Here is a 15,576-nt window from a genome sequence, read left to right as displayed (position 1 = left end):
GCGGAACCTATTACAGTGGAGGAGGTGACGGAGGTGATTAAATCAATGCCAAATGGGAAAGCACCGGGCCCGGATGGGTTCACTGGCGAATTCTACAAAGCATTCACTGACCAATTGGCACCCCATTTGGTTGGGATGCATGGGCATGCTCACGAACAGCTGTTGCTCCCGCCCACGCTCCGTGAAGCGCTTATCATTGCGCTATTGAAACCAAACAAGGACCCTGAGAGTTGCGAGTCTTATAGACCTCTGTCCCTAATTAATGTTGACGCGAAGATTCTTGCCAAACTATTGGCTAAAAGGCTCCAGCCGCTAATGACCCGGTTGATATTGCCGGACCAGTCGGGATTTATACCCACCAGATCCACAACGCATAACACACGAACAATATTTGCATTGTCGCATTATTTACAGCCATCGACTAAAGCAGCTGCGGTCCTCCTGGAAGCTGCGAAAGCATTCGATTCACTAGAATGGCCATATCTGCACAAGGTACTACGCCGGATGGGATTTCCGTTGCGATTTCTGCAATGGATACAGCTACTGTACACGGCCCCGACGGCACGTGTTAGAGTCAACAGATATGTATCCGGGCCGATGCCTATTTGCAGGGGAACACGGCAGGGTTGCCCGCTGTCCCCCTTGCTATTTGCACTGGCTATGGAACCATTGGCGTGTAAGATACGGCAGGGGCATCACTATTCAGCGCTGCAGTTTCCTCAAAGGCCGCTCTATATATCGTTATATGCAGACGATATGTTGCTGTATGTGCGCGATCCTGAGGTGAATTTAAATGCATTACTGCGGGAGTATGTTCGGTTTGCACAGACATCCGGGATAAGCATTAATTGGGCAAAGTCGGTCGCTGTCCCATTGTCGGACACTACCCACCCACACCAGTTGGACTATCCAATTGAATGGCAAACAGACCCGGTGCGCTATCTGGGAGTTTGGTACCATAGGGACCCAGAGGTGGTGCTTCGCACCAACTATGGTAGGGCGGTCGGAGCGCTGGAAGGGAAAATAGATAGATGGCTAACGCTGCCACTATCGCTGGCAGATAGATTGGCCATTGTCAAGATGGTCGTCTTGCCCAAACTGTTGTATTTATTCAATAATATACCGATACAGCCACCGGCCGCGGTGTTCCGTAGAATATCAGCGATGGTGCTTAGATGAATTTGGGCGGGTAAACAAGCCGGGATTGAGTTGCGAGCACTGACGCTACCGTATGCTCAAGGAGGGTTCAGAGTGCCGGATTTTATGTTATATTATCTGTGCGCGCAGGCGCAATTTGCGCACTATTGGTACCACCCCATCCCGTTCCGGACACACACTGCCATAGAGGAGGGGGACGCAGCGCCAGTTCCACTGCGGGCAATTGTTACGCATGTGCGCGCTCCGCTGCATAAGCGAGATATAAATACAATAGATACGACAAATAAGGCGTGGCGAGTAATGGGTAAAAAAGCACACAAATTGCCATTATACGCGCCAGCTCTGCTGCTATTACACCATCCAGAATTGTCGGTAACACAGGAGAAGGTGGGGATGGGACTTTTGCGGCAGGTCGGCATAACAACAATGGGGGATCTGTTTAACAATGGGACGTTTCAGTCACTGAGCGAGCTTACATTTATTAGTAACCAAACGTCGTTGTTCAAATTCACATATTACAGGCTGCAAAGTGCACTGCGGAAACTTTATCCTTCGTTTCCTGAGGAACCGTCACCGTTACTAGCTTTACAGTTTCTGATAACACCCACTGCCACTAAATTGGTGTCGAGGCTATATGGTAGGCTGCAAGAGGACATAGCGGGCAATACGCATAAATCAATGGGAAAATGGAATAGTGTGTTAGATAATCCGCTGACGCTGGAAGAATGGGATATAGCCTGTTCATTGACTGCATTGCTGACACCAAATGGTAATCTTAGAATGCTGCACTACAAATATCTGCACCAGACCTATTATACACCGGCTAGACTTTGCAAGTATGGATTAAGGGAACACTCGCGCTGCTGCCGATGTAGGGTGGAGGGGGCAGATTTCTGTCACTTGGCTTGGAGATGTGCGGCAGTGGCGGAATCCTGGGTAAAGGTGGTGAAGATGGTGGGCGAAATGGTGGGGCTGGAGCTGGAATGTTCAGAAAAGACCTGTTTGCTGAGGATTTTGCCTGAATTGCGATCTATCAAACGTAAATTTGCTGTGATAGCACTATTGTTGGCCAAAAGGCGAATATCGCTCTGTTGGAATAGTAAACTAGCCCCTACGATTAAGCAATGGATTACGGACTTGACATTTTGCAGAGACACTCTCAAAACGTATGAGGAGGAGCTTCCTGGAGGGTCGAGGCCCCGAGACTATTGGGTGTACTTAATTGACTATCTGCAACTTTATCCGATTGAGTGATTATGTGTTGCTACATCTGTGTGGTAAAGCTGCTTAATATTATTGTGTCGCCGGCTATTAGGCTACGGTGTAGACTTGGAGACTGGATACTACTGTAACATGACCTACTTGTTTTTTGTATGTTGAAATGTTGGCTGCATTTCCAAAATGTTAATATAAAAATAAAAAAAAGAATGATGATGGGTTAAACCCAGATCAGTTGACTGGGGGTGAGTGCTTGCCATGTTCAACACTTCGTCCATCATCCCCTTTGGTTTTGACTTCCATGTCTTATCTTCCTCCCTGCCATTCCGTCAGTAAAATGATCTGATCCACTTTGTGCTGTAATGCAATTATCCAGCTTCAAATAAAGTCAACTGAAGAATGAAATAGGCAGAAAAGGGATGCTGAAAAAATTTCCAAAGTGTTGAAGAAAGGGTATTAAGCATGTAGTGCCTAAAGGTACTAAACAAAACGGTAGTCCGCCTAGGAGAAAGGGGGCTGATCGTCAGGGAAACCAATGGATACTGGAGGGTATGGACAGACGAAGTAACTGGAAACATTCGCATATGGGTTTCTTAAATGCTTCCTTTGCGGGCTGTGCAAAAAGTGCTCTCTATAACACCTATGCCAAGAAACATCAATTAGTCCATAAGAAAGGGCTGCTATGAAGGATGGCAAAAACTTAAAGCCTCCGGCTGTATTCTATACAAACATTGTACAAGCAAAAGGCACAATGGCCCAACAGTGAAAGATTACTTTTTTACAGGCACATCAGGCCATGTGAAAAACCTTCAAAGGCTTGAGATGTTCAGTATGTGTAGGGCTCAAAGTAAATATTAATGAAGGTAGTAAATTGCATGGTTTACAACATCTAGTAAATTGCATGGTTTACAACATCTAGTAAAAGTATGAGTATTTTTCTAGGCTTACAAGGGTCAAAACACTTGGCAATCTGTTAACGATTTATGAGGCATTCTTTGGAGTGGAAAATATTTAATTTAGAAATGCTACTTATTTGAATAAGATTGAAAGGTAAAATTCTTTAAAAAACTCTTTCTTTGAAAATGAGTTTTCCAGTTCAAAGTCTGAGGTTGAAACTAGGCTGTCACATACTTACTGTGAAGCTTTAGGTGGCATATCACGATGGAATTAATACTGCTACCAAAAACACATGAAACACCTACATAAAGAAATAACTTCTGTCCCACTCATGTAGCTTCTCTTTATTAACCCCTTCAGTGCCCATGACGAGATAGTCTCGTCATGGAGCACGGTTGCGCTGTGCCCATGACGAGACTATCTCGTCATGAACCCCGCCCGCTAATTCAACGCCCGGCACAGGGCGGGAAAGGGCGGGGCACTGAAGAGGTTAAGAAAGAAATGCAGCAGAAATACTACAGTTCTACATTGCTGGAGTATGCATTGCTTTTTCATACAGCAGCTTTGCAATCAGTTATTAAAAATGCAGTGCCAAATATTAGTTTCCAGACAGATCAGTTGTACTGGAATAAAGTTACAATGACACATCAATATTTCGGACGAGCAAAACGTTATCCAACCTTTACGAATGTTGGTAAAATCTAACACAGATTAGGAAAGTTTGTTATACTATATATTTAAAGTGCAGTGGAATGCCGCTAAGATTTAATACAGGTTAATTAATGGAAGAAGAACTGAGAGGAACATCAAAATTACACTTTTCCCAATGGTTCAAATCAAGACCTTGATATCTTCTTTTTTATGGCCAATTTTACGGCTACAGCTGCGTCAAATATTGAGGCTGTAGTTTCCAAGTATGGCGTGACTCCTGCATATGAGGCCAAGAACGTTTATTTAGCACCACAATCTCCCGCTGGTTCTCATGCAGTCTTTCTTTTTGTATGTTTTTATCTAATTGTTAAAAAGGATTTTTAACATTTTTATAAGAAGTTTTGTCGGTTTCAGTAGAGACCAATATTAAGATTAGAATTATAGATAAAAGGTTCAAATCGAAGACATGCCTAGGTCAAGTGCTCCTCCATATCAGACCCCAGTTTGGTTTTTACTGTTACCACGCTGCTGTGTAGCACCCTTATATCTGTAGTAAAGTTGTTTAGAGACCATATTAAATCAGAAGCGTAGCAAGGGTGCCATGGGCCCTGGGTCAAGCAAGGAAAACGGCCCTGTGACTGCTGTGAGGGTAGTAAAATACAGCAACTACCAGGTTTCAATGGGCCCCCTCAGGGATCTGGGCTCCTGTGCCACTGGGCCTGCTGTATCAATAGTAGAAGTGGGAGAGCCACTGATACCTCAAGCTAAGTTCAAGCCTGGCTCAGTTCGAGGTCATGTTGGAACTTCAAGCCCATAACGAGCCGAGCTTTCAAATGGCTTCGGTCTGCCGCCCTCTCTCCAACCAGGATGTGGCATTATGGCCAAAGCTGCTGATTATGCAACTGGGGAGCAAGGTTCAATTCTCTGCATCTGTGCAACATGCTATTATTCTGGGCAAATCACTTAATCTCCCTTGCCTATAAAAAGAGTAATGTAACTGGTGCTTATGAATAGAGCTCTAAGTTCACGCTACATAATAAATGAATAAAAATGCACAGATGTAAACACAAAGCCTTCAAATACAAAAAAAGACACATAGATGCGTTTAGTGGTTGATTTGCACAAAGTGAATCTAGAAAACCTTACTCTCCCTTGCCTATAAAGTGTGAATGTGTAATGTAATTGGTGCTAATGTATAGTGCTTTAAATTCACGCTATATAAGAACTGCAGAAAAATGCACAGAGGTAAACACAAAGCCTTAACGTAAGGAAAGACAAATAGATACCCGTTTACTGATTGATTTGCACAAAGTGAATCCAGAAAGTCTGGATAGATAGATCACTGCTTCCCTGCTTAAACTGAGTAATGTTAGACAAATATGTTTTGTCACCAAAACTCTATTTTCTTAATTTTGGCGTATTAGAGCACTTGCAAATATATGAGTTCAGAATACTATTTGTATGAAAACCTATTTTGTTTGATTTGGTTTAATAGACTATATCATTTCTCTATAATAATCTGGGGCTTTAAAGGTTTACATGACAACTATCTTACCTCTTCGCTAACAGTTCAATCTTTAAAAACTATCACTTGTAATAAGTACTTGTCAGTGCCCTGCTATAATTGTGACGTATTACCAAAGTTTCCAAGTTAAAAAAAGACTATAAAAAATGTATTGAAACTTTCTCATATTTTACGTGATGTTTGTTGCATTTTTTAAATTGCAAACGTTTTCAGAGCTTTGCTCGTGCGCGGGCTGTAGGCTCGCCCATCTCTAACCATGGTAGCCACTGCTCCTGCTGTTAAGAGCTCCTCACTCCGCAGTAACTAGTCTTAGCCGGGCCAACAGAAGGCGCGGTCAGCAGCATATTGGGCATCAGTCTCCCCACTGGGCATGGTGGTGGAAGCGTGGTCGGAGAGATTAGCCACTGGATCTGAATTCAAGAGCTGGGAGGTGCAAGCATCATTAACTGCGACACAGCATTACTACACAAGAATTTGAGGAATTCTTTCCCTCTGGATAGATTTACCATCAGCAGGCAGCCAGGGAGCTGGCGTGCCTATTACATGGGCTGATGGCATTTGATACGAGCCTTCTGTTTTTTTGTAAAGCTTCATAGTATTACGTGACGTATCAAGTGTCGACACTGAGCTGGCACTGGTTGCCCAAACCCTTGGCGAAACGAGATTGAAATCCTATGCACTAGTATTTTCGCAAGGCCCACGCCCAACTCTCTTGGACAAAAAAGAGGAGTGGAACTGCAAGAAGGAAATGCAACCAATATAAACATGTCACGCTGAACAACAAGCAGAGCAGGTCCTGTGGCGTCGGCTTTCCGGAAATGCAGCACAGGTAGCAACGGAAACCATAGCAACGGGGACAGCGCGGCCTCGGGTCGGCCTACGTACCCATTTCCTGCCGAGTGCTGCACACGCCTGCCCCGTAAGTCCTCACTTGATCCGTCACCAACTTCAGCGAGCTGGCGGTGTTTTCTGCAAAGCCCAGGTAGTTGTAAGAGCCCATGTTAATGACGTCTTTGATGGTTCTGCCAGTGTGTCTGCAGGGGAAAGCATCACAAAGCGTTAGTCACCTAGACGAAAGTGCGCATCACCCTCTTCCCTTCAAAAGACACACAGGCACTTTAGAGAAATAAGCACTGGCAAAACCAATTGTTGTGGCTTCCCTTTTAAGCCCCAAATAACTATTTTACTAATTATGCTGCGATAAAAAATAAAGCAAAAAAGCTTTTGTCAGCGGAGGGACACAGATACAGGACTGGTAAAGCCTAACGTAGTAAGAGGTGAGACACAAGGATGTTGGAGGCAAAAGTCAGAGGTTGTTAGTTATCCAACCGCAGCTCCAGTACCTATAAGTGGGACACTGACATTAGGCAGCAGTTAAGAACCAAATTATGCAACAGGCTTGACTAAACTATGCAACATAATGTGACACGTTCTGAGGCAGTAGAATTTCACTACTATGTCATTTTAACTCCCATCAGTTCTGAATGGTCAAAGGTTAACTTCATCAATAACAAAACAGCACCTGCATAAAGCAATATCACCTTAAAGCTGCCCAGATAACCTCTGCAAATAGCCTGCTACAGTTTACAACTTTTATTTAATCTGGAAATTATGCACCAGTCTGGGGATTATATGTCATGTAGTAAATTAGCAAAATGGCATAGCATAGCATGCAGGATCTCAACATCCAGTCGCCCTGCTTAGAAGGCCTATGGCAAGCACACCAGGTCACTGGCGCAGGTCATCGCTTCATCTCTTAACTGCTGAAACTGCGACTACAAGTTAAACATGAAGAGACACGGCTCTGGCACGACACCAAAACTCTTACTGCAAAGGCGACACTATAAAAATCATACTCTCCCAACCAAGGACAATGAACGGTGTAGTCTCCTACATGCCCACAAAGAGGCACCTTGGTGTGTAGACATGGGTGTGGGTATCATAAAAATGGCAGTACAATTCAATACTAAATAATACATGATTTAAAGTGGGAAACCAAGAGAAACACATTCGAAGGCACAAAGACTAACTTTGTTGTTTACTTGACGGACTGACCATCACCATTTACTTTTGTAAAAGTAGTCACTTTGAATTTCTTCAACCATGGTGAGGTCTTTGGCCTGATGCATTCTCCACTCTCAGACCAGACACAAACGACAGCACCTTCAGAGGCAAAGGAGACAGACTTTCATGCACCATTACCACCACAACAGACACAAGGTGAACATGCATTAGGAAGAAAGAGGGTCTGACTTTTACATGCTAAAGCATGCAGTGTGAACAAATGTTTTTTGTAGGTATTGGCACATTAAAGCCAGACCTACTGACTTTGCCTGTGGCTGCTCAGTTTTAGAGCTTGGTAGCATACGAGAAGATGAAAGGATGTTTAAATAAGGAAGCCATACTGCAAAGGAGTGTTATTTTGAAATCAAGCGTGCATTCTCGGAGATGTGTACTCTTTTTGAATTCCACAGAGTATAAAAACAACCATGGTAATATTTCACTAAATGTTTAAGACGGGGCTCCCAAGGAATAGCTTGCAACCCATCGAAAAGAACAATTCATCAGGACTAGTAAGGGCCATATAAATACCAATACAATACAATAATATCTACCCTACATTTGACCCAGCTGCATAGTACCACCATATTGCGGAGTCTCACTGCTGATCAATGAGGCTGAAGGCATGGGAGGCAGTGGGGGAATCCAGCGATTACATAGGGCTTTGTGTAAATAGATGTGCAGCGGTAGCCTAGTAAACTTCACTGGTGCTGTTGGACCTGGCCCCCTTTGCATGGTCACCCCGAAACCTTTTGCCTTCACCAGCCCTGATTTCTGAAGCCTTTTGTGTTGGCTTTATGACTCTGCACACTTTACCACTGCTAACAAGTGCTAAAAGGCTTGTGCTTCTCCTCTAAACATGACAAAATTGGCTTACATCCAATTGCCTATTTAATTTCCTTGTAAGTCTCTAGTAAACATGTACCCAGTGCCCATAATTTAAACACCACTAGTGGGACTGCAGCACTTATTGTGACACCCACTTCAGTAGCCCTTTAAATCATTCATCAGGCCTGCCACTGCAGCCTGTTTGTGCAGTTTTAAACTGCCATTTTGAACTGGCAAAATGCACCTTTTGCCAGGCCTAAACCTTCCTTTTTAGGTTGCAGCTTGCCAGACAGCACAGCTGTCTGGTTTGCTAATGACATCTTGGGGACATTCAGAAAGTTGACCTAAGAATGCATTCCACCTGTTGCTTCCCATTGGCTTCGTGGTTTGTAGCTCACATTTTCGGTCTTTCTATCTACTGGTTTTATTTGGTTTAGGCTGATCAGCTCAAGTTCGTCCCTCCCATTGCCCAAACCTTGTTTACTGTATTGTTATACAAACTCGCTTTCTGTAAACAAGCCTTTAAATCTTGTTCTCATCTTGTCACGTTTGCTGTGCATTGAAAGACAGAGGTTAAATGTCAATCGATGTCTTCCCGGGAGCTTAGTGTCTATTTTTGTTTCTTGGACTTCGAAGGGAGAGGATTTATATGACAATCATGCTGGCTACTGGGGGACTGCTTGAGGAAGGCTGTATAATGTTATTTATTTTTCTAGCACACAACAAACTGTCAATGTCTGTAAATGAACGGTGCTGATGATCAAATTAATACATTGGTTTATCTATTTCCACACATTATCGTTTGTGCGCTGTATACTGCAAAACTGTATGCGCGAGCAAATGTAATGGTAATTTCAATTGAAGATGTGTTTGTAATGGCAGTACGCTACCATACCATGCATACTCCACGTTACTCCACTCCACTCTGCACCATGCCACTGCACTCTACACCACTCAATACTGCGCCACTACACTCTTCTCTACACCACTCCATGCCAATGCACTGTACCCCACAGTACTCTACTATGCACCACTGCACTCTACACCACTCCGTACTACGTCACTCTATGCCACCCTACTCTGCAATACTGCACTCTAAGCCAATGCACTCTACTCTGTACCATGCCACTGTACGCCAGTGCACTCTATGCCAGTCCCCTCTAATCTACTCTGCACTCTACTCAAACAGTCTACGCCACTGGACTCAGCGCCACTCCACTCTCCACCACTCTACACCACTGCTCTCTACGCTAATGCGTTCTACACCACTTTACTCAAAACAAATGCTCTCTACGGCACTTCACTCTGCGCCAATGCACTCCACGCCACTTTACTATACACCAGTAAACTCTACAACAGTAAACTCTGCAACACTGCACTCTCTGCCATTCTACCCTACGCCACTTCACTCTACTCAAACAATCTACTCTATGCCACTGCAGGTCGACGCCACTCTATTCCACTTGGTGCCAATCCACACCATGTCACTGTACTCCACGCCACTGCACTCTGTGCCAATGCACTCTAGACCACTTCACTCAAAACCAATACACAACGCAACTGCACTCTATTCCAATCTACTCTGTACCACTGAACTGTACGCCACTGCACTCGTCACTTTACTATGCACAACTGTATTGCACTCTACACCTATGCACTCAATGTCACTCTACTCTTTGACTCACTACTCTGCATCACTGCACCGCTTAACTCTACATCACTTTACTCTGCACCACTGTTCACCAGTGCACTCTGCGCCACTCTAGGTCAATGCACTCTACGCCACTCCAATCTACTGTGCACCACTGCACTCTACACCACTTCAATCTACGCCTCTCTACTTTGCACAACTCTAGGCCAGTGCACTCTACCCAACTCTACTATGCACCACTGCACTCTTCGTCTCTACACTACTACACTCTGCAACACTGCACTCTACACCAATGTACTCTATGCCACTACCCTATACCACTCTACCCTGCACCACTCAATGCCACTTCACTGTACTCTTAAACTTTCTACTGTATGCCCTGCACTTTATGCCACTCTACTCCACTCTGCACTACTTCACGCCACTGCATCAACGTTGTGCCACTCTACTTCTTGCCACTCTATGCCACTACTTATGCCACTGCACTCTACCCTGCACCACTCCATTTCACTCTACTCTGAAACAATCAAATCTTCACCACTGTACTCTATGCCACTCTGTTCTACTCTGCATCACTGTACTCTACGTCTCTGCTCCACTCTACTCTATGCCAATGCACACTTCACACCACTCTACTCTGCATCACTCCACTTCACACCGCTTCACTCTACGTCACCCTACTCTGCAACACTGCTCTCTCTGTCACTGAACTCTCCGCCTCTCTAATCTGCATTGCTCCACTCTACACCAGGGCACTCTATGCCACTTCACTCTACTCTGACCAAATCTACTCTATGCCACTGCAGTCTATGCCACTCTATTCCACTCCACTCTACAGTACTTTACTCAACCCAACACACTCAACAGCACTGCACTCTATGTCATCTACTCTGCACCACTGCACTCTACGCCACTATACTCTACTCGATGCCACTTCACTCTATACTATTGCCCTCTACATCACTCTACTCTGCACCACTGTACGCCACTGCACTCTACACCACTCCACTCTATGACCCTCTACACTGCAGCACTGCACACTCTGCCACTGAACTCTATGCTACTCTACTCTGCATCACTCTACTCTATGCCACTGGACCCTATTCTGCACCTCTACTGCACGCAACTATAATCTACTGTGTACCAGTGCATTCTGACACTGCACTCTACGCCACTTCAGTTTATGCTATTTTACTCTGCACCAGTCTACGGCAGTGTACTCTACCCCACTCTACTATGCACCATTGCACTCTACACCATTGCACTCTACACCTCTCAAGTCTGCACCACTTCACTCCACACCACTCTACTCTACTCTGCAACACTGCAATCAATTCCAATGCACTCTATGTCACCCCACTCTAAACCACTTCACTCTACTCTGAAACAATCTACTCTATGCCACAGCACTTAACACCTACTTCACTCTGCACCACTGAAGTCAATGCCACTGCAATCAACTCTGCACCACTCTAATCCTCACCACTCTACCCAATGCCATTGCGCTCTACACCTCTACTCTATGGCACTATACCCTGCACCACTTCATTCTGCTCTGAAACAATATACTTTGCACCACTGCACTCTACTCTACACCACTGCACTCTATGCTTCGCCACTCTACGCTATGCCATGCCACTCTACTCTTAACAACAGCACTCTACGCCAATTCACTCTACACAACTTTACTCAAAACCACTGTGTGGTAAGTGAAGATACAGGGTAGCCAGTTGTAAAGGTGAACCAGGATAAGGTTTATATTCAAGTTAGCAGACTAACGTTACAGGTAGTAGATGGTAGTAGGGAAGCAGGAAGGATCCACCAGGAGCAGCATCCTTGCTGTTCAACCCATACATTCCAACTGACACTCACTCAAACCATGCACACATCAGCATTCTTGAAATTAAATAATGGCTGAGCAGCAGGGGATATGTAACAAAGGAAAGAATGCATGGCATAGACATGAAGATACCACACTGAACCCTACGCCACTTTATCTATGCCAACTGCTTTGCACCACTGCACTTTATGCCACTATACTCTACAACATTCTACTCTAAGCCACTGCACTCTACGTCACTCTATTCTACTCTGCACCACTGTACTCTATGACAATGCACTCTACACCATTCTACTCTGCATCACTTGACTCTATGCCACTGCACTCTCCCCTGGACCACTTCACTCTATGTCACTCTACTCTGCAACACTGCTCTCTCGGACACTGAACTCTACGCTACTCTAAATCGCTCCAATCTAAACCACTGCACTCTATGCCACTTCAATCTAATCTGAAGCAATCTACTCTCTGCCACTGCAGTCCACGCCACTTAATACTACTGCACTCTACACTACTTTACTCAAAACCAATACACTCAACACAACTGCATTCTGTGCCATCTAATCTGCACCACTGTACGCCACTATACTCTAAGCTACTTCACTTTGCACCAACCTACTCTACACTATTGCACTATATGCCACTTTACTCTGCACCATTAAGCCACTGCATTCTACACCAGTGCACTCTACGCCACTTTAATCTACTGTGCACCAATGCACTCTGACACTGCGCTCTATACCACTTCAGTTTATGCCTCTCTACTCTGCACCACTCTACTCTATGCCAGTGCACTCTAACCCACTCTATTATGCACCACTGCACTCTACACTATTCCTGTCTAGGCCACTCCACTCTGCATCACTCCACTCTACTCTGAAATAATGTACGATAAACCACTGCATTCTATGCCACTGCACATTACGCGTATGTGCTCCACTCTGCGCCACTCCACTGCAATGAATGCTGCGCCACTCTACTCCTCGTAACTACACCACTACTCTGTGCCACTGCACTCTACCCTGCACCATTACACTCTACTCTGAAACAATCTATTCTGTGCTCTATACCACTGCACTCTACGCCACTCTACTCTACACCAATGCACTCTATGCTACGCCACTCTAGGCCACTGCACTCTATGCTAGGCCATTCTAATCTAAACCACAGCACTCTATGCCAATTCACTCTACACCACTTTACTCAAAACCAGTGCCCCCTATGCCATTTTACTTATACCAACTACTTTGCACCACTGTACTTTATGCCACTGTACTCTAAAACATTCTAATCTATGCCGCTGCAATCCATGCCATTGCATGCTAAGTCACTCCACACCATTTCCCTCTACGCCACTGCACCCTACGCCACTCTATTCTACTCTGCACCAGTGTACTCTATGTACCACTTGACAACCCTGCACTCTGCACTCTATGCCACTGCACGCTACTCTGCACCACTCAACTCCACACCACTCTACTGCACTCTATGCCACTACACTTTTCACTGCTGCACTCTACCCTGCACTACTCTACTCTGCACCGCCCAACTCTACTCCACTCTGCACCACTACACTCTACACCATTGCACTCTACGCCAATGCAATCTACTCTGCACCACTCTACTCTATTCCACTGCACTCCAGACCACTTTACTCAAAACTAGTGCACTTTAAGACACTGCACTCTACGTCAATCTACTCTGCAGCACTGTACTTTATGCCACTTCATCCTAGTCCACTCTACTCTATGACACTCCACAATACTCCACTCTATGATGCTCTACTCCATTAAACTCTGCTCCACTGACACTCTACTCCATGCCATCAACTCCAATCTACAGTACTCAACTCCACTCTATGCCATTCTATGATACTACTCCACTCTACGACGTTCTACGCACCTCCCTCAATGGCACTCAATGCCACTTTACTCCACTTTATTCTATGATAACTACTCCACTCTATGACAATCTACTCCACTTTACACCACACTCAACAACACTCTTCTTCCCTCTATGCAACACCCTCTATGCCACTCCACTCTGCTGTACAACACTGCAGGGTCAAGACAGATTTGCATATTGCTTGGTCCAAATTGGGATGCGTGATGAGTAAAATTGATGGATTACACCCAGATCTGTGACTGCGGGTGAATGTTTGATATGTTCAGCATTTCATCCATCATCGGTTAGTTTTGCTTTTGTCACCTGAAGTAGGAAGGGCATGCCCAGACGTGGCTCCCGTGCTCACTGTGCCAAAAGATTAAAGCTAGCCTGGCTGATGAAAGGTGATACCCCAAAACCGGTCCCAGGATGCTTGTTTCCGGTCCAGGAAGGACCTGGCCTGGCAGTTCGAGCTGGACAATGGATTAAACCCAGATCTGTGACTGGGGGAGAATGTTTGATTTGTTTAGGGTTCCGTCCATTATCTGTTCTTTTTGCTACACCACTTCACAACACTCTACTGAAGTCCGACACAGTGATCCACTCTATGCCACTCAACTCTACCCTCGTCTATGACACTACTCCCGCCACAACACTGTACACTACTCCATGACACTACTCCTGTCCACGCTTCTCAAATATACTGTACGCCACTCTACACCACTCCATAACACTCCACTCTACTCTACTCTACTCCATTTTACCACACTCCATGTCACTCTCTTAACTCTGCTAATTTTAGCCATGCTGAACAGCAGCCACTGTGGTGTACAACATTGCTAAAACATATTGGCAAAGTCAATAGCTCTTGCATAGGCAGACCTATTGGCTATGCCAATGCTTGTTAATACCTTTAAGTCACCCCTAGGGTGGGTCCTAAACAGGCCACAGGGCAGAGTGCACTGTATTTAAAAAGAAGGATGTGTACTTTTAAGTTTTTTATATGTCCTGATATTGAAAAACTCTTACATTTGCAGGGCTCGAAAAATCCGAAAAACGGTACTAGTCCTGCAGGTCTAGTGCCTTGGAAAATCTCCTCGACCTCACTTCAACCTACTTGACCTCCGTCTCCGAAAACGGAGCAAAAGTGACAAGATAAGATTTAAAGGCATCTTTATTGCTCATTCCCTTTGTGAGCAATAAAAATGCCTTTAAATCTTGTTATCTTGTCACTTTAGCTTCGTTTTCACAGACAGAGGACAAAAGTTAGTTTCTCTTCCTACTCGCCAGAAAGGGCGAGTAGGACCTAAAAATAGCTCGTCCTCATCAATTCTCCCTCGCAAACGCGAGCGAGCGGGCGAGTGGATTTGTCGAGCCCGGATTTGTTTTTCACTACTGAAGGCCTACTTCCCCCATGGGATAACATTGCATTAGCTTATTACATTTAATAAGTGCTAACTTTTGTTTATTAAACTTTAATTTATGAGCAGGTAGGAACATCATGTTTGGTGTCTGAGGAATTGTGATTTAAAACATTCTTTAATGGTAAAGTCGGATATTAAGTCACAATTCTGAAAATGCAATTTTTAGAAAGTTGACAATTTCTTGTCCTAACCAATTGTTGCTTGCAGACTGTATCTTGGGTCACATGACTAGGTATAGTTGGCAGTTAGTCAGTGTAACCCTCTCGGACAGTATCACCATAGAGGGCCAGGGTGTTGGCAGGATAGGCCATCCTGACTTGATGAGAGGGGTGGAGCTGTCACACCTGCCCTTCAAAGACACTGCCTCAGCTCATACACAAAGAACTTCACATTAGCCTATGGTGACTGCAGACAGACTGGGACCAGGGCAAGGAGGCAG

The 15,576-nt window shown here is 44.8% G+C and overlaps 1 protein-coding gene across 2 annotated transcripts in view; it reads right to left on the bottom strand.

Moving 5' to 3' along the window:
- The window catches only part of SPTLC3 (serine palmitoyltransferase long chain base subunit 3), a 638,325-nt gene that overhangs the window by 363,386 nt on the left and 259,363 nt on the right, over nucleotides 1–15,576 (bottom strand). For both annotated transcript variants that reach the window (XM_085612694.1, XM_085612695.1), the window contains exon 4: nucleotides 6,335–6,483. In XM_085612694.1, coding sequence (XP_085468820.1) covers nucleotides 6,335–6,483 — 149 coding nt within the window. The remainder of the gene's footprint in view (nucleotides 1–6,334; nucleotides 6,484–15,576) is intronic.

This window comes from Triturus cristatus, chromosome 6 (genome assembly GCF_964204655.1).
Source record: "Triturus cristatus chromosome 6, aTriCri1.1, whole genome shotgun sequence".
NCBI lineage: Eukaryota > Metazoa > Chordata > Amphibia > Caudata > Salamandridae > Triturus > Triturus cristatus.
Note: the sequence above shows the minus strand (reverse complement) of the source record. Positions and strands in the feature narration are given on the sequence as shown.